Below are 25,358 nucleotides of genomic sequence, written 5' to 3' on the forward strand. Positions count from 1 at the left end.
ATAAATTACTAACTGTTGATGGGTAGTGATTGCAGTTTCCCAGGGTGAGTTTTTTCAGAATATGTAGTTCAAAATATACAGCCAATCAGTAGCATTCTACAGTATTTGAATGAACTGACACAGCTTGTTCCTATGGCGCAGTTGGTCTGGAAAGTTCATAGTTTTGTGTTAAGTCAAACATCTGGGACAACTTGTTGTGTGGTTGAGAACAGTTAAAGAATGTCTTTTATAGCATGGCTTTATGTACTCAGCCAAAGTAGGAAAGAGATAGTTGAGTCAGGTATTGTTAATCACTGTACATCACTTTTTCTCTATAATGGTACTGATGCAGAGAATTTTGAGAGAGTTATGAATGGAGAAAAATCAGTCAGAAAGAAATTCTGTAATCTTTTAATGTTGTTAAAGGCTGTGGAAGGAGCTTTGTTTCCGAGATGTAAATTGACTATTGTTTCATTGTTTAATGTAAAATTTGTATCCTGTCTCCCCATTCCCAAGCTCAGAGCCTTCAACCCTCTACTTAGTTTCAGTGAGCTAAGGGGGAGGGAGTTCCCCTTTTGCCCTCGGTGCCCAGATAAGGGGCAAGGGTATAAAAACCTAAGCTGGACCTCCACTCCCAATGGCGCTCCCCCCCCCAGTCAGCTGTCTTTATTCCTACCTCTCTCTCTCTCTCTGTCTGTCTTTCAAGCAACCAGGCCTAGAGTTTTATTACCCCGTCCTAAAGTGCTGGTTGACCCTTCCAGAGGAAAAATTTTTTTAATCTGTTTACTTTGCTATATTTCATAATAAAATACTGAGCAGTTTTAAAATCTCAAAGGGAGCACACAAATTCTTCTGCTTTTCAGTGGCCTTAGATCTTCTCAGCAGCAACAGTACCATAGATTTTCTTGGTCACTCAAACTCAAAACTTCAGAATCATCCTTGAATATTCCTTCTCTTCACTCCCTTCCACCCCAATCAGGTGCTAAATCATGTAAATTCTAAGCCTTTGCTGAGCAAGTGGTAGCTAAACTGAATCTTGAAGAAAGACAGATTCTGAAATGCAAAGATGAGGAAAGAAGGCACAGAGGACTTGTAAACACAAAGAAGCTGACAATGGCCAGTTAACTTCAGGAAACAACATTACCCAGTTTGGCAGAAAGTTAAATGTTAAGTTCCTAATGGATAGTGTTTAAGTTTCAGATGACTTTTCCTTATCCACGACCCCCCCCCCCCAATTCATTGCTTAATGGATCTCACAAATGGTAATAAGATGGGGCCAACCCAAAGCTACTTACACAGTATTTCAGGTCAGAGATGTTCACATTTATTCCAGTCGATCTCTTCAAATTCCCATCGTGGGACACAACCACTTGTTCATCTTTTGTGATATGGCAGTCCAGTTCTAGCATATCAGTTCCCATATTAACTGCACTAGAGTCAAAAACAAGCAAAAGTCAGTTTGGAAAACACCAAGAGTTTAAAAGCAAGCATTGGAAAGCACCTAAGTGATTTTTTTTTTTGCCTCAAATATCACAGTAAGAGTATTATAGCAAGTTTCAAATCCTATTTTCCCTAATAATTAGCTGCCTGAACAAGACATTTAACCTCCCTGGACCCCAGTTTCCTAAACTATAAAATGAGGAAATTGGACCAGATGGCATCTAAGTTTCTTCTTTGATAGGATCCTCAACGTGCCATGTAAAAGCCCTTGACAGAAAATTGTTAATTTTTAATATGAAAGAAATTGTTAGTACCAAATGGACTGTCACTCCCTTAAATAATCCTTGTAACATTAGAATTTCAGCAATATCCTTCCAGTCTTACTTAAGATACTTACTCCTGACTAGGTTGAGTTGACTAGATGTCCCTACCCAGGAGTTTGACTTGTGGATCTCAGCTTCTAAGAGTGTCTTGCATCCTTCCATTGGAATTCATTACATGAAGGGCAAAATAACCAGAATGAAGTATCTTTTCTTCCCTCAATAGCCAAGGACCACTGGGATCTCCTGACTAGGGCTTGTAATCTTTTCTCCCTTTCATTTACATGGATCTTGTAGTTGGGAAATCTATTAGATAGCCCTCAAGGGGAGCAGATTTCCTCCTCTATTACTGTTATCTCAATTAAAGATGTTTTATTCCTCATCTCATGGCTTTGACTTATTTCAGGACTTGACAGCCTCCATATGTAGATAACCTATCTTTCCAGATTTTCCTCCCACAAAGGCAGCTAGGTGACACAGTGGGTAGAGCCTTGGTCTTGGAATTAAGAAGACTCAGCTTCATGAGTTCAAATCTGATCTCAGACACTTATTAGCTGTATGACCCTGGGCTAGTCACTTAACCCTTTTCACCTTAGTTTCCTTCTCTGTAAAATAAGCTGGAGAAGGAAATCTTTCCCAAGAAAACCCCAGAAAGGGGTCATGGAGGGTTGGACATGACTGAAATAATTAACAACAAAATACTTCCACCCAGAGGCCTGTTTTCCTAATTGGAGAGACCCCAGTTGAGACCATGCTCACTTCATTCATAACTCAAGTTACTCTCTTGACTTCTCTTGTCTTTCCAGCAGCCCTGGTTACCCTATTTCCCCTACCTTCTCCCCTTCCAGTTCCAATTTAGGTTGTCCCATTAGAATTTAAGCTTCTTGAGAACTATCCTATTTGCCTATATTTATACCCTCTCTTTTTGTACATCTCCCATAACACAGAATGAATATAGAGTCTTGAACAACAAAGTTAAATATTCATTAAAGATTTCAATGGCTCAATAAAGTCACTATTCTCAATACTCTCTTCAATAGTATGAACTGGCAATGCTCTACCCTTACTTTTCACAAATCTATGAAAAAACACCAAACCTGCTACAAGGTCCTCCTCATGACTTAATATTTGGTGGCTAGCTGAGTGAAATGGGAACAATATCCATCCCATAGAGGCTTGGAGAGTTTTCCATTAAAAGTAATAAGCTCATCCTCCAAATAACTCAATCTTTATTGGGATCATGGAGTTTGATTTTTACTCTCTTTATTTCCCTACATTGCTATTGTTCCCCAGATCCCTCTTCCTGGGACTCCTAGCTTTTCATCTTAGTGGGCTTTATTGGCCCCTGTTAAATGATCCTTTTTGGTTTCTTTGGTTCATTTTTTCTGAGGTTTGTTTCTCCAGGCTACAAGCAGTATAACTCCAATAGTATCTACTAGATCTCAATCAGTACCTGATCCTGACAGCCCACATCCTTTGGATGCTGCCTCAATTGAGTTTGGACTGCAATACATTTCCCCTCCAAATGGACCCTGATAACATAGATAGGATCAGTCTAACATGCCTTTTCAGCTTTGAAGAAGTTAGAGAAGACAGACCTTCGTTCCAATTTCCAGATGAATCTGGGTTCAAATTATTTAAGGGGGGGGATATGAAGTAGAGGCTGCTCATGCTCAATGAGTGCTGTCTTAACCACTTATTGGGAACTGTCCCTGTGGCATGTGCATTGAAGAGTATCTGGAGCCAGATGCTAAACCACTCAAGCCCACCCTTGTCCTACCCACCACAGAAATGCACTTGAGTAAGGTTCTGCCCAGGATTTTTCTCTTTTCCTCCTTGATTCTCTAAGCTGGTTTCAGGTGTTCTGGTCCCATGCTGCTGGTCCAATATGGCCCCAGCTTCATCTAAGCTTCTTTTCTTTTCCCTTTTAATTTGACTACTTACTGCCTTTCCCAGATTGTAACTATCTTTCTAAAATGATTAATCAATCCCCTTTGCTATTCACTCTCCACCATCACTTTTTGCTTAACTTTATTACCTTAGGAAACTATCTCCTTATCTCCTTTAAGAAATTCACTCTCTAGCTGCTTTTCCAAAGAACCTAACTTGTGAACTTGTGTAATAGTTTATGTTAGGGGTGATCTAACACAAAAAGGAGAACAAAAAGACTTTGTAGTAACTTGTGAACTTCTGCAGTAACCTGGAAATTAAAATTTAAGTCATTCTTATATCCTTAAGTCAGAGATTGGTGAGTTTTTCACAAAATGAACCCACACAGATTGATCTTTAAGCCACTTTCCCCAAGTCCATTTTCTCCTGTCTTGAAACCCTTGCATGACATTGCTATGTATCTCTTTTTGGTGGTTAAGTGACTCATTTCATTCCAGATTTAAACCTGAACCACAGATCATCCTGAGCCAAGCCTGACCTACAATATTTGGGGGGCGGGGTTTACAGGACTAGATTGGAATGAATTTATGATTGAAAGTAGGTGAGGGGCAATGTGGAGGAAGGAGAATACCCTGAAATAGGAGCCCTTTTAATTTCTGTCTCTCTGGCCATACTGTTCACATTGTGAACAAATGTAGGCTGAGACAGTTTCTCCATGACAAGATGATAGCTGGAACTCATAAAGTGAATAATGCTGGCCATCTCAGTGAAAGGCCAGGCACTGCAAAGGGAACAGAAAGAACCTCTTTATTGGGACAGAGAAAAGGAGTACTGGATTGGGAATGTCACAACTGGCTACAGCTAGGAGGGGGGGGGGGTTGGCCTTCAGGTGTGATGATCCTGCTAGTTCCTTAATTCTAGCTGCTTCTACTGAAGTTGGCTAAAAAAGCAAAACCACCCCAGTCAAGATTACCCCACCCCTTTTAGTTTTTAAAGAGACAAACAGGAGAACTGTCCCAATCCCAATCCAAGCTGATTATTTGTTGTTTCTCCTTTATTCTCAAAGAAGACCAATGACACTGAGAGGATGTCACCTGCAAGTGAATTGGATTTAAGTAAGGCAGGCTGTCCCAAGTTAACTGTTCACTCTCTCCTCCAGAGTCATCTGAATTCAGTGACAAGACACAGGTCACACAACAACTGGAAGTAGACCCACATGTAGTGGGATCTCAGGCAAAAGATGGCCTAGTTTGCCTTACTTAAAAAAAAAAAAACAATTTAGGAGGAGATCCCACGAAGTGAGATAGATTGAGGTCAAGGCGTGCTGCAGTGAAGGCTTAGCTGAAGTTGGATAACATGAATTCAACTTCTCACACAGTTTGGAGATCAGGGTTTGAATAGTATACCAAGGTATCCAATTCCATGATAAAAAGGGAAAATGATCTGTTGATTAGTATGCAACAGTCACAATGATTTGTATTGGGTAGATAAATGTAATTGAGCGTACTTTAAAAGTGGAGAAGCTGTTGAGCAATGGAGGTAAAGGGAGAATCTGAAAATGGCAGTGAGGAGAAAGAAGTGAATACTTGCTATGTGTGGAAAGGCATGTGAAAGAAGGAAAAGAGATAGTATCTTCCAGTCAGTGGGGATGCAATGTCATCAGAAGGGAGCTAGGTCTCAGTGACACCTACTAAATAAGAGGATTTTAAGAACAAGAGGTTCAGGATCAAGTGGTTTGTTCAATATGAATTTCATATTTCAGGGGACAGTTAAAAGAAGTAGGTAAAGTTGGCATAGGATTTGGATGGTATAAAGCACAGGAGGTAAAAGATCTGAAAAGAAGTGGGGTAATAAATTGTGAATTGTTTTCTCTTATATAGACAGTAACTGAAACGAGAAATTCCACTGCATTAACAGTGGGTGGCAGGTGAAGAATGAAGCTTGGTCTGCTATTACAGCTGCTCTTCCTCAAAAGAGTAGATGGAAGGGGTGGCTGGGTGGTGGGGCAGCTAGGTGGCGCAGTGGATAAAGCACCGGCCTTGGAGTCAGGAGTACCTGGGTTCAAATCCAGTCTCAGATACTTAATAATTACCTAGCTGTGTGGTAATTGGGTAAGTCACTTAACCCCAATGCCTTGCAGAAAAACAAACAAACAAAAAAGGAGATACTCTGAGAATACCTAGATGTCTTTGATGAATTCCACTGCTAACTGGCCACAGGCTAGTAATTGACTTCAATTTCTGGGAAAATTCAAGGACATATCATTGCAAAGATGACATCAAGAAAAGGAAATGGTGCTTACAAAAAGCTCATAGAGCTTCATCATTAACAGATAATTGTGAACAAATTGATTTTATTTTCTTTTGTGATAGATTCAACTAGCATATTGGAAGAATGCTGGTTTAATTTACCTCGATTACAGTATTTGATAAAATCTCATATTATTCTGTAAAAAAGATAGAGGGGGAAAAAAAGACAGAAATAAACTAAAAATTCTTATAATTAAGATAAATTTGTAGTTTGAATGATATAATTGATTTAACTTTTATCCTCATTACTATGTAATTTCATTTCTGACCACTAAGAAGATTCATTTTCAATTAACTTGAATTTCATTCTCCTTGGCCATCAGTTATCCATATCATTTACAAGTCAATCTGAATCTAACCTCAAGTAAATCATCTATTACAGTGTTCTTAGGGTTGGGTGAGCTTCGATTTTTAATATTTTGACAACTGTGTCAATAACTTTTCCTTTGTAATTCTGTGTATTTGATTTTATGCATTTGAAAACATTATTTTGATAAAGAGTCCATATAGGCTTTAGCAGACTTCTGTCAAAAGGATTAATGACACAAAAATGATTAAGAACCTTTGACCTATTTAACCACCATCAAAAACAAATAATCAAATAAGTATACAAAACAACAAATAAATCATACATAATGTTTGTCCATCATTTTCAAAGATCATAACATAAGGGAGTTGATACCATGACAAGCACATAAATTGGATTTGAGGAAGGGTGATGCTGTACTAAGTCACCAGCTTGACTTTCTCCAGCCATTTGGGTTGAAAAGCCAGATATGAATCATGACAACTGGAGATGGCCCTGGAAGCAAGGCAATCAATTTGCCCAAGGTCACATAGCCAGTGTCAAGTGTCTGAAGCTGGATTCAAACTCTGGTCCTCCTGAATCTAAGATCAGTGCTCTATTCATTTTGCCACCTAGCAGCCCAAATCACATCTAAAGATAAGAATATACAATCATTCATTTTAAATAAAATGAAGCAGCTGTGAGCTCTTCCACTCAGTGTGCACTTGTTCCCCCCCTCCCCCGCCAGGTGCAGCACCACCACCTCTCTCTCAAAAGGGTTTAAAGTTGCCACCTCAAAGTTCACCATGGATGATGATATTGCTGCTCTCATTGTTGGCAACGGCTCTGGCATGTGCAAAGTTGGCTTTGCAGGATATGATGCCCCTCAGGCCGTCTTCCCTTCCATTGTTGGCCGCCCAAGACATCAGGGTGTGATGGTGGGTATGGACCAAAAAGACAGCTACGTGGGAAATGAAGCTCAGAGCAAGAGAGGTATTCTGACTCTGAAGTACCCCATAGAACATGGTATTGTCACCAACTGGGATGACATGGAGAAGATCTGGCATCATACTTTCTACAATGAGCTCTGTATGGCCCCTACAGAGCACCCTGTGCTGTTCACAGAAGCTACCCTGAACTCCAAAGCCAACAGAAAAAAGATGACTCATGTGGTGTTCTATATGTTCCAGGCTAAGAGCTATGAAGGGTTAACACAGAAATAGTTATATGCTTTAACGAGCAAGATGTACTTCAGAGCTTAGATAAGGGAGTAGCTGTATGTCTGAGCTAACAAGATGTATTCCCAGGCTCAGATAGATAGCGCATTCTGAGATAATTACCTTCTGCACTCTGTTTATCAAAACACTGTTTGGTTCTCAAAACAATCACCTAAGACATACACAAGGTATGCATGTGAATAAAACGCTTATGTAATTGGTTACGTAAAGGTAGAGTATAAAAGTATGTATCCTGTGATCAATAAACAAACCAGCTTATGCATCATATTGGTGTCGGCCTGAGTTCCCTCCGCCGGACTCAACAGACTCAATTATGTTTGGGACCTTCAACACCCCAGCTATGTACATTGCCATCCAGGCTGTGCTGTCCCTATATGCCTCTGGTTGTACCACTGGTATTGTGATGGACTCCGGTGATGGTGTGACCCACACTGTGCCCATCTCATGCCATCCTCCGTTTGGATCTGGCTGGCCGTGATCTGATGGACTACTTCAATGAACCAGGGGAATTTTAAATATTCCTGTTGAAATGGCTAGAGCTGAACAGAAAGTTTGATCTTCAAATACAGGACTCAGATGAAGCATAGAGTGGAGGAAAAGTATGAGGGACTTGATGATGAATTACATGTACTCCTGCATAGAAAAATGATACTGATAATACTCTATATTGTAAAAATGGAGTCAATGGCTAAAAGGGAAATATAATGGGAATAAGAGAAAGGAGAAGTGGAATAGGCTAAGATATTTTATATAATAAGATTTTTCTTTATTACAATGAGCTATTGCAATGATATGGAAGGGGGGAAGGAAGGCGAGGGGGAATGAGGGAACCTTCGCTCACATCAGAGGTAGCTGGGAGAGGAAACAGCATATATACTCAATGGGGTACAGACATCTAGAGTAAGAAAGAGAGAAGGGGGACAGGGGGAAGGGGGGGGATGTGAGTGATGGAGGAGAGAGTGGACTGTGGGGGAGAGTGGTCAGATATAACACATTTTCTTTTTTACTTCTTGCAAGGGGATGGGATTGGATGGCCTGTCTGGGACCACAGGGCTGGGTGGTTTGCTAGGACTTAGGGGTGGTATGTGGGTTAAGGTTAGGCCCCAGGACCCATGATCAGTCTGCTCCGCCACTCAGCTACCCTACAGCACATTTAAGAAGAGGGACAGAGTGAAAGTTGAGAGAAAATATAGTATATGGTAGTGGAGAAGTACGAATGGAGGGAGTTGCAATCGGCAATGGTGGAAAAATATGGAAGTAGCTTTTATGATGGACTTATCATAAAGAATGTGATCCACCCACAACAGAGCTGGAGATGTTGGAACACAGACTGAAGCACATTTATTATTATTATTTTTTTGGGGGGGGGTTTGCAGGGCAAATGGGGTTGGGTGGCTTGCCCGGGGCCACACAGCTGGGTGATTGTTGAGTGTCTGGGCTGGATTTGGGCTCGGGTGCTCCTGGCTCCAGGGCTGGTGCTCCGTCCACTTCACTGACTGCCCCTATTATTATTATTTTTTTCTCTTTCCTTTATTGCTCACAAGGCTCTATATTTTTTGTGGGAGGGGGTATTTGTTCATTCTTGAACAACAATATTTTAGTAATGTATAAAAAATCATTTGTACAAAAATAAAAATAAATAAAAAGGAAAAAAATAAAATGAAGAAAATTAAACTCTTTCTACTATAATGTATTTTTTTTTTTAGGTTTTGCAAGGCAAATGGGGTTAAGTGGCTTGCCCAAGGCCACACAGCTAGGTAATTATTAAGTGTCTGAGGCCGGATTTGAACTCAGGTACTCCTAACTCCACAGCCGGTGCTTTATCCACTGCGCCACTTAGCTGCCCCTACTACAATGTTTTTTGAAAATTATTCCCTACTATCAGCCAAAGCAATCTTTCTCTTTAGCTTTCCCAAAAGATGAACAAATATTAGCTTATGATACTTACTCCCTCTTATTTTGTGAATTCCATTTCTGACTAAACAATAAAGGAATGTTATTTGAGCATTTACACAATTGCTAAAAAAGAATCCACTTTAGTTCAAACAATTCATTTCCTTGGGAAGTCCACTTGGTTCTATTTCAAAACATGGTTTTCTTTTCTCTCTTTTTGTTTAAACAGGGGGAAGAAATGCACAACCACTTATTTAGGCTAAAATTTTGTTATGTTCTTTTCAAAACATGAATGAAATATGGGATTATGGAATGGTATTTATTTTACACTATCATGCACCTAAAATACTAGGTTAGTGTTTTATTTAGTGTCTGAATGATATAGCTTTCTAATTATCCTGTAAATTCCTAAAAATAGTAATGATGTTGAAGCCCACATATTCTTGATTTCCACCTTCCACAATACAAGACAGAAACTTTGCAGTTATTCAAGAAAAGTTTGTTGAATAAACCAACTAAAGTCAAGTTTTAGGTCTCAAAATAAATAGAATAAAAATTTTAAAGTACATTCACCAAAAGATATGATTTTACCATCACAAACATTTTAAAAACCAAAACAAGCTTTTTTTATTTTTTATTTTTTTGCAAGGCAATGGGGTTATAAGTGGCTTGCCTAAAGGCTACACAGCTACGTAATTATTAAGTGTCTGAGGCCAGATTTGAATTCAGGTACTCCTGACTCCAAGTCCAGTGCTCTATCCATTGCACCACCTAGCCACCCCCAAAATAAGCTTTAAGACAGGAATTAAAGCATAAGGAAAACTGTCATTTTCTGTCTGTCTCCAGACTACTACTATTGAAAAATGAATTCATATTATGAAACTCTAGAAGCTGATGGGTAGATTTTCTTTGTTACCTGTGTTGGAAGAGAACACAGACATCAAGAAACCCAAGATTCTCATTTTATAGGTGAGGAAAGAAACAAGTATGCTTATATTTTAAAACTTATAGCATCAGCTACAGAATGTGCTAATTGAACTATAAATTCAGGGAGGGCAAAGTAATAGTTTCTTATAATCATAGCAAATTCCATCAAAAATATGATTTTTTATATTAATTTTTAAGTTTCAATACTTTATAGAGGATTGACTGTGAAGCAAACCTCCCTCCTCTCTCCAACAACGTGGGGAGGGAGAAGGAAGAGGATCTTTCAGTGTAGAGTCATACTATCAATACACTGTTAATATGCTCAGTAATTTCATTTGTTTTCCCTGACATTGCAAAGGGGGGAGCAAGGCAGTGGAGGAGAGGGCCAGGAATCACTGGGAATTAATAAAAATGCAAAAAGAATTTCACTAATATTTTTAAAAAGTTTCCCATGAAGAGATTACCCTGTTTTCTGGTGTCATGGACGCCTTTTGCAGTCTGTTTAAGTCTTATCAATTTCTTATCAAAATATTTTAGGATTACAAAGGAAATCAATTCTACTGAAATGCAGTTATCACTATAGTAAAAAAAAAAAAAGCCAACCAAAAACCCTCATATGTCACTGGTTAATGAAGTAAAGTCAGATCAGCAGTGTTAGTATTATCTACAACAGTTTGGGAAGCTAATGTAATTTGAAGTGAATCACCAGACCCAACCACTTTATTAATGTGTGAGATCTGGGGTAGATCACTTAATCTTTCTGCGTCTCAGTTTCTTCACTTGTATACATGAGATATTAAATGTATATATTTAGTAGTAAATACATTGAATATATTTAATTTAAAATGTTTAATATATATATGTATGTATATATATATATTATATATATATAAAATCTAATTAACTGGACACCCTGCCAAAAATTAGTATATTGAAGATATACTTTGTTATCACTCCGGTCTTCATAATTTTCAGGAACAGCAACAATATGTGTCTATTTTACCTTACAAAGCAGAAAGGTTCTAGCTAAGTTTCCAATAGGTTGTTGACAGAGCAAGAGAAAAAAACTTTAGGAAAGTCAAAGATAAGGAGAACAGTTCCCTGGGGGAAAACGAGAAAATTTATAGCTCTGAACAAAGATGCACAAAGTTCCTGAATGAAATGCCATTCAAATATTATATTGTTACTTTATCAAATGTTCTCTAGAGGGTTACATAAAATAAAGATATCTGTGATTGACCGAAAGTAAGAAACCATCTCCTATTGTTAATAACCTTGATTATATGCCAAGTACAATTTGCTTCCTTCCTTCAAGCTCAAAGTGAACTACTACAGGGACCAAGGTGCCCTATGGGTATTCAGATATGATCACCTGCCCTAACAACCTAGTTTTATTAGCTCTAACGTAACAGGATCCCTGTGACATTATTCCCTTACTTTCCAGCTCCAAACTGCCTTCTGCTATTCCCATCTGTTCTCTTTAGCTCCCAATTCCTTTTTTCTTTTTTTCTGAGAAGGGGCAGTGGTGATGACATAGGAGTCCTAGTCCTTCTCTGTCTCACCCAGGCTGGAAGTGCTTGGGCACTTTCCAATACTGACCCCAATCCTTATAATCATGGATGCTTTAAACTACTCCCTGGCACCCATCCATCTTTCTCTCCCCCACTCTTCTCTGCTATTTCTCTCTACTCTCCCTCTCTCTGTCTCCTTTCTTCTCTCTCCTTTTGTCTGTCCCTCTTTTCCTCCTCTTCGTGTTTGTGTCGCTCTCTCTCACCCCTCCTAGGAAGCCCAATTGTTCTCCATTTTGGGGAGTTCACTATATTTTCCTCACATTTATTGGACTTCTTGGGTTTTGGACCTACTACATATACAATTCAGAACTCCTGCACTTCAGTGTCTTCCTGCCTCACCCAGTCACATACTTCCCCTGGCCTCCTCAATCCATTAAAATAATTTTGTAACTTAATCTGACTTTTAATTATCAACAAACTAATTAAGCATACTTTACACTAAATCACCCTAGTGGGTGAATGGAAGGTCTGAGGGAAGAGTCGTGAAATGAGAAACCAATGAGAAGGTTATGGCAATAGTGCAGGTGAGAGGTGACAAGGGTCTTACAAAACTTAGCAACTAACTATGTAAAAGACAGGGAGTAGATGATTCTGAGATTACAAATTTGGATGTATAGATGATGACACATACTCATGTAAATGAACATGAAACTACTGGAGGAGTTTGTTAGGTACATAGTGTCTATTTTTGTCACTACTTAGACCTATTTACATTTGATTACAGGAACCCTGACATAAAAATCTATTAACTTTATCAGTAATTCTCTCCTCTTGAACTTTAAAGCATTCCTACAAAAATGGATGTACACTCACTTTTCTATTAGTTCAATCAACTAACAAACATTAACTCAGCTAAGTGACTTGGGGATATAGTGACAAAATGGTGAGACAATCTCTGCTCTCAAACTGCTTCCAGATGGGATTTGGGAAAAAAGCCCACCAAAACAAACAAGTATATACATGATATGGAGACAGTGAATTACAAGGTACTTTTGAGAGAACTCCAGCAACTTGGGCAATCAGTGAAGGACTTTTGATTTTTGAAGAAAAGTCAAAGCAGGAAGAGAAGGAAGGAGGAGGAAGGACGGAATGCTACCTAGGCATGAGGAGAGCCAGAAGCAGCACAAGGGATGCTGTGTGAAGAACAGCAAGGCAACCAAGGAGTCACTAGAGTTTACTAAGGTGGCATAGTAAGACCTGTACCTCGGGCACTCTCGGAAGGATGCACAGAAAAAAGAGAGCTATGAGGCAGTGGCGATCAATGAGAGGGCTACAGCAATACTGCAATAATTCAGGGAAAGGTGATGAGGCCAGATCTAGTCATGAAGGCTATGGAAAAGAAGAGAAGAAAGAATGTAGACTTGGGGGGCGGCTAGATGGCTTAGTGGATAAAGCTCTGGCCTTAGAGTCAGGAGTACCTGAGTTCAAATCTGGTCTCAGACAGTTATATGGGGCGGCTAGGTGGCGCAGTGGATAAAGCACCAGCCCTGGAGTCAGGAGGACCTGGGTTCAAAGGTGGTCTCAGACACTTAATAATTACCTAGCTGTGCGGCCTTGGGCAAGCCACTTAACCCCATTTGCCTTGCAAAAAAAAAAAAAGAATGTAGACTTGGAACTGATAGGATATAATGAGGAAAGATGGACTCTGAGGTTGTAACTTTTTAAATGAAAGCATGCAGACAGAAGTGTAAAAAACTCTTGAAAGTATTAATTAGCGTATGTTTATTTATACATTTATAATGTACATGTATTTTGGCCACTGTGTAAACAACTATAAACCAGCCACCTATTAATCTCCAGCTTCTAGACTCTTAATTTGAGGATGATAATTATGCTACCTTTTTAATTTTTTTTAGTTTTTGCAAGGCAATGGGGTTAAGTGTCCTACCTAAGGCCACACAGATAAGTAATTATCAAGTATGTGAGGCTGGATTTGAACTCAGGTCCTCCTGACTCTAGGGCCAATGCTCTATCCACTGTGCCACCTAGCCGCCCCCGCTACCTTAAAAAAAAAATTCACATTACCTATCAGCAAAACCCCAGCACCTTTCAATCAACAAAAATTTATTAAGTGCCTGTTGTGTTAGAGACACTATACCTGTTCAAAAAACTCCTACCTATTTCTGATGCCCACATCACGCAGATAGGTAGATAGAGCATTGGATTTGAAATCAGAAAGACTCATTTTTTTTTAATAAAAGATTTTATTTTTGAATTTTATAATTTTCCCTTGCTTCCCTCCCCCCACCCAAGACTCATCTTCTTAAGTTCAAAGAAAACCCCAGAATGAAGTCATAGAAGATTGAACATAGGGGGGTGGCTAGGTGGCGCAGTGGATAGAGCATTGACCTTGGAGTCAGGAGTACCTGAGTTCAAATCCGGCCTCAGACACTTAATAATTACCTAGCTCTGTGGCCTTGGGCAAGCCACTTAAACCCATTGCCTTGCAAAAATTAAAAAAAAAAAAAAAAAAAAAGATTGAACATAACAATAAAAATTTCTGATACAAAGGATCTTGATAGATCCTTTTGGGGGAGGCAAAATTTAAACATAACAAATTAATGATGCCTTGCACACAGAAATAATTCAAAATTTGATTGTGATTCATAAGGTAAATGCTCCTTCTACAATCTTACAGTACAAGAAATATCAGTCATCACTTGAACTAAAAGTCCCTCAATTCTGTGTCACACTTTTACACAAATTATGTGGTTTCCAGATCATATCCACTTCCTGTGAATAAGGTGATTATTCCCATTTCAGAGAAGTGGAAACAAGTTCAGACAGGTTAAGTGATTTAGACCAATATTACACAGCTAGTAAGTTGTAGAGCTGGGGTTAGACCAGTTCTTCTGATTCCTTTGGTTAAAGGAAAGAACCAACTCTTCCTGACCTATTTCACAGCAAAGCAGACAAAGTAGACAGGAATAAAATACACCTCCTCTCCTGAAATCCTGATCTTAAAGGAGGGAAAGATAATTCTATAATAATGGTATTTTTTAATTATAGAATCTAGGAGAAATATACTAAATATGCTAAGGAGAAATAAAACCAAGACAAAAATAGTGGTCAATAATATGAAATTTCAGTCCCAAGAAATCACATGGCAAAAAAAAGGAAAACTGAAATTTGAGTCTTTTTTTATTTATGTTTACAGAAAATTCTGAAGCCAGTAACTGACAATTTTTCAGAAGAAAAAATTACATCTTGAACGTCATAAGGAACCTAAAATACTAACTTCCTTCTTTTGAAACACCAGAAAAAAAAATTCAAAGAAAAATGAAGAAATGCTTTTTAAAGGTTTCTGGAGAAGGCTATATATAACTCTGATGCTAACTATTTAATCTGAATACAGTTTTGCTGAAGAAGGAAAATGTGCTCTTTTAAAGAAAAGGTTTTACTCCAGAAGTGCTATATCTAGCAAGAAACAAAAACACACAAATTAGATGTTTTTGATGACTGGGAAGAATTTCAAATGATAATTTTCAAAGACCAAACCCTAGTCATTACAACATTTGTCATTTAAAACTTGTTGTCTTTACAAATGCCTTCTGAACTGCAATGGTTTTGGTTGATATTTCACAGAGAACAATTTTGGGTAACAGTTTCAGAGAAATGTCTGTAAAAAAGACTAACAAACACAAAAGTAGAAATTATTTAAAGAGAATGGCAGTACAACTTTCAAACAAATGTCAAGAATTTGACACTTAAAAGTAGTACACTACATGAAGTAATGCACTACTTCTTCCCTTCCAAAGATAAGGAGAAGCTAAATAAGTTAACTTCAATAAATATTTTTGGGTCACAAATCAGCTCATATGAAGAGATCATTGCAATTTCATAATAAGGAAATCATAGAGCCTCGAAGTAAGTAAATACTGTAAATGGAATAAAAGCTTTTTTTTCACAATCTGTCTAATTTTATAGAAGGAACAGAGAATAAAAAATATAGGGAAAAAAAGTAGTTTCAGAGGAGCTTTGGAAAAATAGAAAAGCAGAAGCACTGGACCAAGTAAGAAAAATAGGCCTAGTAAGGGAAAATAATTTGCAAGAAAAGTCATTAAATAAAGCCAGGGAGAAAACCAGAAATAAAATTCAGATTTCTTAATTTGCCAGTCTAACATGTAATACATATAAATTTGCCATAGCTAACATGTAATACATATAAACTGTGATTATGCAAGAAAAGAATACTCTTCATATAGTCAAACTTTTTCCTTGCACATGGTTTTTTAATTTTTTTCAATTCATTAATAATCTTATTAAATTGACATTACATTTTGTCAAGGAACAATGAGCTTGGACTCATTTCAGTCTCTTCTTTCTGCTTTCCTCTAGAGTACTTAGAAAGATATATATATATACATTTTTTTGCAAGGCAAACGGGGTTAAGTGGCTTGCCCAAGACCACACAGCTAGGTAATTATTAAGTGTCTGAGGCCAAAATTGACCTCAGTTACTCCTGACTCTAGGGCCGGTGCTCTATCCACTGTGCCACCTAGCTGTCCCAAGATATATACACTTCTGACTTATATTTTCAAGGGAGATAATAAAAGTAAACTTTTAAAAGACTAAAAAAATCTGGGGAGAGGCTCAAAGGGCTATAAACACCAATTTATATAAACTCATTAGTTTGAAAAACATATAGCATAATCTTTTTTTCTTACAGCACAAGTCTTTTTATTCTCATCTGATTGAAGTAATAGGATGCCTGGCAAATATGGTCAGTGTAAAGACTGCTGAATTGGAGTCCCATGAATATAATTTGGATCCTATTTATGGGACCTTAGTCAAGTCAGTAAACCTCACTGAGACAACTTCTATGTAAAATGAGGGAACTGTACTCCAGATGATCTCTTATGTACCCTCTACCTCTAGAGGTCCCATGGCCCATGGTAGATAAATAATATTTATCTCATCCCTTTCCTTATTTGTAAAAGGAAGGACTTCAGCATAATTTTAAAATAATTTTAAAAAATAATAATTAAAAAAAAACAAAACATCAATTCTTTCTCTGAGACTAATTAGCATCAAGCAGTTTGTTCATAGTATTTTTTTTTAGCTCAAAAAAGTATAGTTCTGGGGTGGCTAGGTGGCACAGTGGATAGAGTACCAGCCCTGGAGTCAGGAGTACCTGAGTTCAGATCTGACCTCAGACAATTAATAATTACCTAGCTGTGTGGTCTTGGGCAAGTCACCTAACCCCACTGCCTTGCAAAAGCCTAAAAAAAAAAAGTACAGTTCCTAATTTTTCAACTATTCAGAAGCCCAACACTCTTTGTAAAAATTACATAATGATTTTTTTAAAAAAAATGAAGTATTACTGGGTCTATACCCTGAAGAGATGATAAAAAAGGGTAAAAACATCACTTGTACAAAAATATTCATAGCAACCCTGTTTGTGGTGGCAAAGAATTGGAAATCAAGTAAATGTCCTTCAATTGGGGAATGGCTTAGCAAACTGTGGTGTATGTATGTCATGTCTATTAGAAACCAGGAGGGATGGGAATTCAGGGAAGCCTGGAGGGCTTTGCATGAACTGATGCTGAGTGAGATGAGCAGAACCAGGAAGACACCTGTACACCCTAACAGTAACATGGGGGCAATGATCAACCTTGATGGATTTGCTCATTCCATCAGTGCAACAATCAGGGATAATCTGGGGCTGTCTGCAATGGAGAGTACCATCTGTATCCAGAGAAAGAATGGTGTAGTTTAAACAAAGACCAAGGTCTATTACCTTAAATTTAGGGGGGAAAAAAAAACTGATATTTTATTGTCTGATCTTGCTATCTCTTATACTTTATGCTTCTTCCTTAAGGTTATGATTTCTCTCATCACATTCAATTTGGATCAATGTATACCATGGAAACAGTGTAAAGACTGGCAAATTGCCTTCTGTCAGAGGTGGGGGAGGAGGGAGTAAGATATTGGGGAAAAATTGTAAAACTCAAAATAAATAAAATCTTTTTTAAAAAATAAAGTCTTGAGGGCGGCTAGGTGGCGCTTAACCTCACTGCCTTGCAAAAACCTAAAAAAAAAATTTTAAAAATGAAGTCATATAAACATGGGATAAAGGGGATCATCAAAATATAAAATAGATAATTCCAATTATATGAAATTTAAAAAAAAATTTTAGGTTTTTTTTTGCAAGGCAAACAGGGTTAAGTGGCTTGCCCAAGGCCACATAGCTAGGTAATTATTAAGTGTCTGAGACCGGATTTGAACCCTGGTACTCCTGACTCCAAGGCCAGTGCTTTATCCACTACACCACCTAGCAGCCCCAAATTTAAAAATTTTAAATGAATAAAATCAAAGAGAAAATTAAAAGAGCAATGATAATATGAGAACAATATTTGAAACAAATCAAATATAACTGATAGATGTCTCATATCCAAACTGTTCAGGGAGCTGACACAATTGTGTAAAAACTCATTCCCAATAAAAATGATCAAAAATACAGTATGACATGGCATGAAATAAAGACAAGAGACTAATTTTACATAATGACTGCAATAATTTTAAGATGACTAAAAGAAAGCTGAACTAAGGATTACTATATAAAGTAATAGAAACACCAAAGAAAGTTCCCAAAAGGGAAGTGGAAGGGGAAGTGGAAAACTACTAGGACAGAAAACTAAGTTGTGAGGCATGATCTTTGGATGGGGTGTTTTTGTTTACTTGTCTCTCTTTGTCACAAGGGAAAGATTAGTGGGGAAAAGGATAAAATTAATTGATAGACATGGCATAATAAAAATTTTCTGTACAAGTAGTCTTATATAAAAACAGGGATCCACCAGCACCACTACTACCAGCATCACCAGTATCATCAGCACCACCACCACAAGTCTTATTACCTCACTGAAGGCAATTCTCCTTCACTTATATCTAGCATTGGAATCTCTTTTTGCATACTTACTGTCGAAAAGCTGCCATTGTGTTCTCCAAGTTCTCTCCAGCTCCTATAGAAACATCAAATAAATTATCACTGAATCATTTTACTAACATACAAAATAAAATATAATATATAAAATTCTGAATTGATGCATTTTAACAAGATAACTCCAACTTGTCTAACAGACATTAATACAGTCATCAAAATGCAACTTAACTAAAAATACCCTCTTTTAAAAGGTTAATGTTTATTGAGTTGTTTCTTGAGCTGCCTTCAGGAGCAAGCAGTGATTAAAGCATGGTCAAAGCAAAATCAGCAGATAGAATAACTAAAAATGTCCTCCAATGATCCAGTAACACATTCTTGTTTTCTTATAAAAGGGATGACAAAGAAGATGATGCATACCACAGCTTAAATTTAAAGAAAAACCAAATGTTTAAAAGAGATTAGTTTCTGGAAGTCTTTACACACAAAATAAAAAGAAAGTAGCCTAAAACAAAAGTGACTACAGTTTATCAGATAATGCAAAAAATAGTCTCATAAAATGAGTTAAAATCTCTAAAAACTAAAAGATTACAACAATTTGAATAATTATGATATGCATATGACAAAACATTCTGGCAACCTAACAGATATAAGAAACCAATTTCTCCACAGCAAGAAGATGTACAAAGTTTGACTTTCCTGAGGAAAGTTGTATTGAATTTCACAGGTTATTGCTTCAAAGTATATTTATAAGTGCATTAAATGATCATTTTAACTACTTGCTTCCTGTTGCTTGTTAGTTAAAAAAATTCTAACAAATAACATTAACACAAAACATTCAAATGCAAGTTTTACCTAATATACTCAATGTTCATGAAGACAAAATCAGATAAATTCCAATAGTGGATAATAGAGTAGAATGAGAAAAAAAGATAATTTCAATCTGAGTCTTCCTGCAAAAGATACCAAAACAGATTATAAAATTAAGTGAGAAATAGACCCTACCTATATGGAACTTAGTATAACATATTTAGAAATGACTAACACATCATTATTTTTTCTTTATTTTTAACATTTTTGTTAAATTTTTGAGTTCCAAATTCTCTTCCTCTATCCCTTTCCTCATATCTTGAGAAGACAAATAATATATCATTCATTCCTATGAAATCATGTAATTAGTAATATTGCAAGAAAAATGAAGTGAGGGGGAAAGTATGCTTCAATTTGCACTCAGTTTTATCAGTTTTTGCTCTGGAGAGCATTTTTCATTCTTAGATCCTTGTTAACTGTTTTGCATCATTATCTAGATCAGACAGAGCTGAGCCTGGAGAAAGGTAGTCTGATTCATATTCTTGAATTCAAAGTATGTGAGTGTGTGCCCTCAGATACTAGCTGTGTGACTCTGGGAAAGTTACTTCATCCTCTTTCCTCATCTACAAAATGAGCTGGAGAAGGAAATGGTTCAGTGCAGTAATTTCTAAGAAAATTCCAAAGGGGTTACAAAAGAGTCAGATTGGAATTTTCTTAGATCATTATCTTGACCAGAGTAGCCAAGTCTTTCACAATCGATCATCTTTACAATATTGCTGTTACTGTGTAAAAACTTCAGGTTCCACATCCCTCACTTTTCATCAGTTTATATAAGCCTTCCCGGGTTTCCTTGGTACCTTTCCCTTCATTATTTCTTATTCCATCTATTACAGTATTACATAGCAATCATTTCCTATAACTTGTTCAGTCATTTCCAAATTGATGAGCATTCCCTGAATTTCCAGTTCTTTGCCACCACAAAAAAAAGCTGCTATAAATATTTTTGTACATATAGACCATTTTCCTGTTTGTTTTTTTTAATCTCTCTGGGATACAGACCCAGAAGTGGAATTGCTGGATCAAAGAATATTTGCAGAGTTTTATAGCCCTTTGGGGACACAGAAACTCTTCTCCAGAATGGTTAGATATGATAATATTGTATTAGTGTACCTACTTTTTGTTTAAATTTTATTTTACTTTATTTTTCCCGGTTATATGTAAAAACAAGTTTTAATATTCATTTTTAAAACTTTGGGTTCTGAATTCTCTCCCTTCTTTCCACCCATTCCCTCTCATTGAGATAGCAAGTTATTTGATAAAGGCTAAAAATATGTAATCAAGCAAAACATTTCCATAATAAGCCATGTTATGAAGTAAATATAGCAGCCCCCCCCCAAAAAAAACCTCAAGAAAAATAGAGTTAAAAAAAAGTGTTTCAGTCTGTTCAGACACTATTAGCTCTGACTTTGGGGATGGATAGCATTCTTTGTTTTGTTTAGGATTAAGTGACTTGCCCAAAGTCACACAGCTAGGTCATTAAGTGTCTGAGGGCAGCTAGATCACCAGCCCAGGAGTCAGGAGGATCTGAGTTCAAATCCTACCTCAGACATTTGATAATTACATTATCTGTGTGACCTTGGGCAAGTCATTCCATTGCTTTATTAAAAAGAAACAAGTGGGGGCAGCTAGGTGGCGTAGTGGATAAAGCACTGGCCCTGGAGTCAGGAGTACCTGGGTTCAAATCTGGTCTCAAATACTTAATTACCTAGCTGTGTGGCCTTGGGCAAGCCACTTAACCCCATTTGCCTTGCAAAAACCTAAAAGAATAAAAATAAATGTCTGAGGCTGGATTTGAACTCAGGTCCTCCTGACTCCAGGGTCAGTGGTTCTATCCACTGTACCACTAACTGCCCCCAGGACACCAATCTTTATCATAAGTCCTTCAGACTTGTCTTGGATCATAGCATTACTGAAAAAAGGTTGTTATTCATAGCTGATCATTCTACATTATCATAATTGAATTACTCTGTACAAAACCCATTGTATCAGCTCATGTATGTCTTTCCAGGTTTTACTCTGCTCATCATTTCTTATAACAGAATAGCATTCCATCATAATCACATAGCACAATTTCTTCAGCCATTCCCCAACTTCCAGCTCCTTGTCACCAGAAAAGAGCAGCTATAAATGTCTTTATACATACATGTCCTTTTCCTTCCTGTTTTTCATCTCTTCTAGAATATAGATCTGATAGTGGCATTTCTAGCTCAAAGGGTAGGCATAGTTTATAGAGCTTTGGGCATAATTCCAAATTACTCTACAGAATTGTTGGATCATTTCACAACTCCTCCCAACAGTGCATCAATGTCTCATTGTCCTTACATCCTTCCAACATTTGTCATTTTCTCTTTGGATCCTATTATTTCAATCCAATAGGCATGAGGTAGTACCTCAAAAATTGTTCTACCTTGTATTTCTCTAACCAATAATGATTAGGAATTTTTTTTTGATATGGTCATAGGTGGCATTGATAACATCATCTGAAAACTGTACCTTTTGATCGTTATCAATTGAGGAATGGCTCTTATTTTTTAAAATCTGACTGTTTGAGAAATGAGGTCTTATCAGAGAAATTTGTTTCAATATTTTTCTCCCACAGTTGCTATTACAATAGTATTTCCCTCCATCCTGTTCCCCCATCCCCATTTATTCTTTCTCCTGTTCCCGCCTCAAAAGTGCTTTGCATCTGACTACTCACTACCACAATCTTTCTTCCTATTATCTCCTGTACTCCTTTTCTCCCATCCCCTTTCCCCTCTTACTTTTCTCTAGGGTGATATAGATTTCTATATCCAAATGAGTGTGTATGTTATTCCCTCTCAGCCAATTTCAATAAGAGTAAGACTAACTAACACTCCTTCATTTCCACTCCCTCCACTCTACTGCAAAAACTTTTTTGCCTCTTATGAGAAATAAGTTTCCCCATTCTACTTCCCCTTTCCCTTTCTCTCAATATATTCCTTTCTCATCCCTTAATTCCATCTTTTTAATATATTATCCCTTCATATTCAAATCTCACCTGTGCCTTTTATATGTGCTCCTAATTGCTCTAATAAATGAGAAAGTTCATGAGTTATCAATATCATCTTCTCATGCAAGAATATAAGTCCTTATATAAATAGAAGTCCCTTATGATTTTCCTTTCTTGTTTACTGTTTTATGCTTCACTCAAATCTTATGTTTGAAGATAAAATTTTTTGATCAGTTTTGGTATTTTCACCAAAAAAGTTTGTAAGTTCCCAGTTTCATTGCATGTCTATCTTTTCCCCCTAAAAGAGTATGTTCAGTTTTACTAGGTAAGTTAACTCTTGCTTGTAATCCAGCTCTTCTGACTTCTGTAATGTCATATTCTAAGTCCTATGATCCCTTAATAGAGAACCTCTCTTACCCCAGTGCAACAGACCCTTCCTGTGATCTTCCAAACTGTCTTGAGTTGGATAATTGCTTTACTCAGTCTTTTTGTGGGTTGTCACTCTAGAATTTGTTTAGTCATTATTTAAAGGTATTTGCCTTGGTTCTATCGTCCCCTGTACCTACTTATGTACCTACTTATCTATACTCCCTCCAGCCATTTATTTTCCTTTTCTGTTTTGTTAACCAGTATGATAGCTATGAGGTAGGAACTCCATATTTTAATTTGCATTTCTTAATAAATAGTGATCTAGAGCAATTTTTCATGTGTATATTAACAGCTTTGATTTTTTCCTCTGAAAACTGCTTGTTCATATCTTTTGACCATTTATCAAGTGGGGGGATGGTTATTTTTGTTATTTTGACTCTACCTAAAGATTTCAAAAATCACAGAAATTTACTATACAAATTATTTCCCAATTTTCTGCTTTCCATCCAATTTTGGCTGCATTGGTTTTGTGTAAGATCTTTTTAATGTCACATCATCAAAATTACCCATTTTACTTCCTGTGACCCTCTTTAGCTCTTATTTGATCATAAACTTTTCCATTATCCATAGATCTGAGAGGTACATTTTTTCTTGACATCCCTCCCCCCAGTTTACTTATGATCTCATCCTTTAAGTCTAAATCATTAACCCACTCTGATCTTTAGTATATGGTATAAAATGCTGGTCCATGCCTAGTTTCTGATACTGCTTTAGAAATTTTTGTCAAATGTTAAGGTCTTGCCCAAAAGCCTTTATCTTTGGGTTAATCAAATGTAGGATTACTATAATTACTATTGTGTATTTAATCTAGTCCACGGATTCCCCAATTCTATTTCTTAGTATCAAATTGTTTTTAAGAATGCTACTAGTGCAATATAGTTTGAAATCACTGATTTTGGTGATAAGGACCTCATTCATCTTCTTGAAGTAGGTTTATTTAACTAGATTACATAAGGCTGATGAAGTAAAAAGTACAAATTTTGTTTTGGCAAAGTAAAGGATCAATCACCTCATCCTCTCAAACCAGAAGGGGCTCAGGGAAGATGGCATCTTTGAGCTGTAAACATAAACTGGGGGAATTCATGGCTTCTATATTGTCAATAAATAACAAGGTAAGGTGATCTGTTTGTTCAAAATATCTCTGGGGAAGCAGTAATGACTAGAGAGCAAGGCTTGAAGTCACAAAGATCTTCATGTCTAATACAAGAGGGTTTGTAACAATGGTCAAATTTCAGACACTAATTTTACTTAAGTCAATGGGGTTAAGTGACTTGCCCAAGGTCACACAGCTATGCAATTAAATGTCTGAGACCAGTTTTGAACTCAGGCCCTCCTGACTCTAGGGCTGGTGTTCTATCTACTGTACCACCTAGCTGTCCTACCCGCCAGCCTCCAGTCCCTATCCTCTAATGACAGTTCTATAGGAAGGAGGGAAGAGAAGAGAGTAAAGAAAGAAGGGGGGGGAGAGAGGGAGGAAAAAGAGGGAGAGCCAAAGGAAAAGCAAGAGAAAAAAGGAAGAGAAGGAAGAGGGAAAGGAGAGGAGAGGAGAGAGAAAAGAAGGGGGGAGGGGGGAGGGAGATAGAATAGATATGGAATGTGAGAGAATAAATCAGGTTTAAATAGTGAAACCAGGTGACATACAAGATAGGGTGCTGGGCCTAAACCCAGTAAGACCTGGGTTCAAATCTGACCTAGACATCCATTATATGTATGACTTGAACAAGACATTCATCGTGTCTCAATTTCCTCATTTGTAAAATGAAAATAAAAATAGCATCTATCTCATGTGCTGGTTGTTAGATAAAATGAAATTTTAATTGTAAAATTATTTAGTACAGGGTTTATATAAATGTGGGCTCTCCCTGCCAGAACTTGTTGTTCAATCATTTTTCAGTGTGTCCAACTCTGCATGACCCATTTGGGATTTTCTTGGCAAAAATACCGGAGTGGTTTGCCACTTTCTTCTCCAGTTCATTTTACAGATGAGGAACCTGAGGCAACAGGGTTAAAGTAACTTTCCCAAGGCCAAGTCATTAGTGTCTGAGGCCAGATTTGAACTCAGTCTTCCTGTGTCCTTGAACTCTATCCACTATGCCACCTAGCTGCCAAGGTACTTAGCTTGAAATTATATAAACTTTACAGATGAAAAAGCAGACTGAGAGATTCAGTAATTTACTGAAGGATAATAAATGCATTATTTATTTAATGGGTTAGATGAGGAAAAATGTTTTGTAGACCTAAAGCACCTCCCTGATGTCATGATCTTCTTCAAGAACTGAAGGGGTAGGAGGGGTGGAGCCAAGATGGCAACATGAAGGCAGCATTTCCCAGGAACTCCTTCCTCTCTAAAAGCTA

At 37.3% G+C, this 25,358-nt stretch overlaps 1 protein-coding gene across 1 annotated transcript in view; it reads right to left on the reverse strand.

Moving 5' to 3' along the window:
• GDPD1 (glycerophosphodiester phosphodiesterase domain containing 1) overlaps nt 1-25,358 on the reverse strand; it is a 55,005-nt gene that overhangs the window by 18,271 nt on the left and 11,376 nt on the right. The window contains exons 2-3 of the mRNA XM_074223580.1: nt 18,773-18,815; nt 1,275-1,410 (exon numbers count right to left, since the gene is read on the reverse strand). Coding sequence (XP_074079681.1) covers nt 1,275-1,410; nt 18,773-18,815 — 179 coding nt within the window. The remainder of the gene's footprint in view (nt 1-1,274; nt 1,411-18,772; nt 18,816-25,358) is intronic.

The sequence above is a fragment of the Macrotis lagotis genome, chromosome 2 (genome assembly GCF_037893015.1).
Source record: "Macrotis lagotis isolate mMagLag1 chromosome 2, bilby.v1.9.chrom.fasta, whole genome shotgun sequence".
Classification (NCBI taxonomy): domain Eukaryota; kingdom Metazoa; phylum Chordata; class Mammalia; order Peramelemorphia; family Peramelidae; genus Macrotis; species Macrotis lagotis.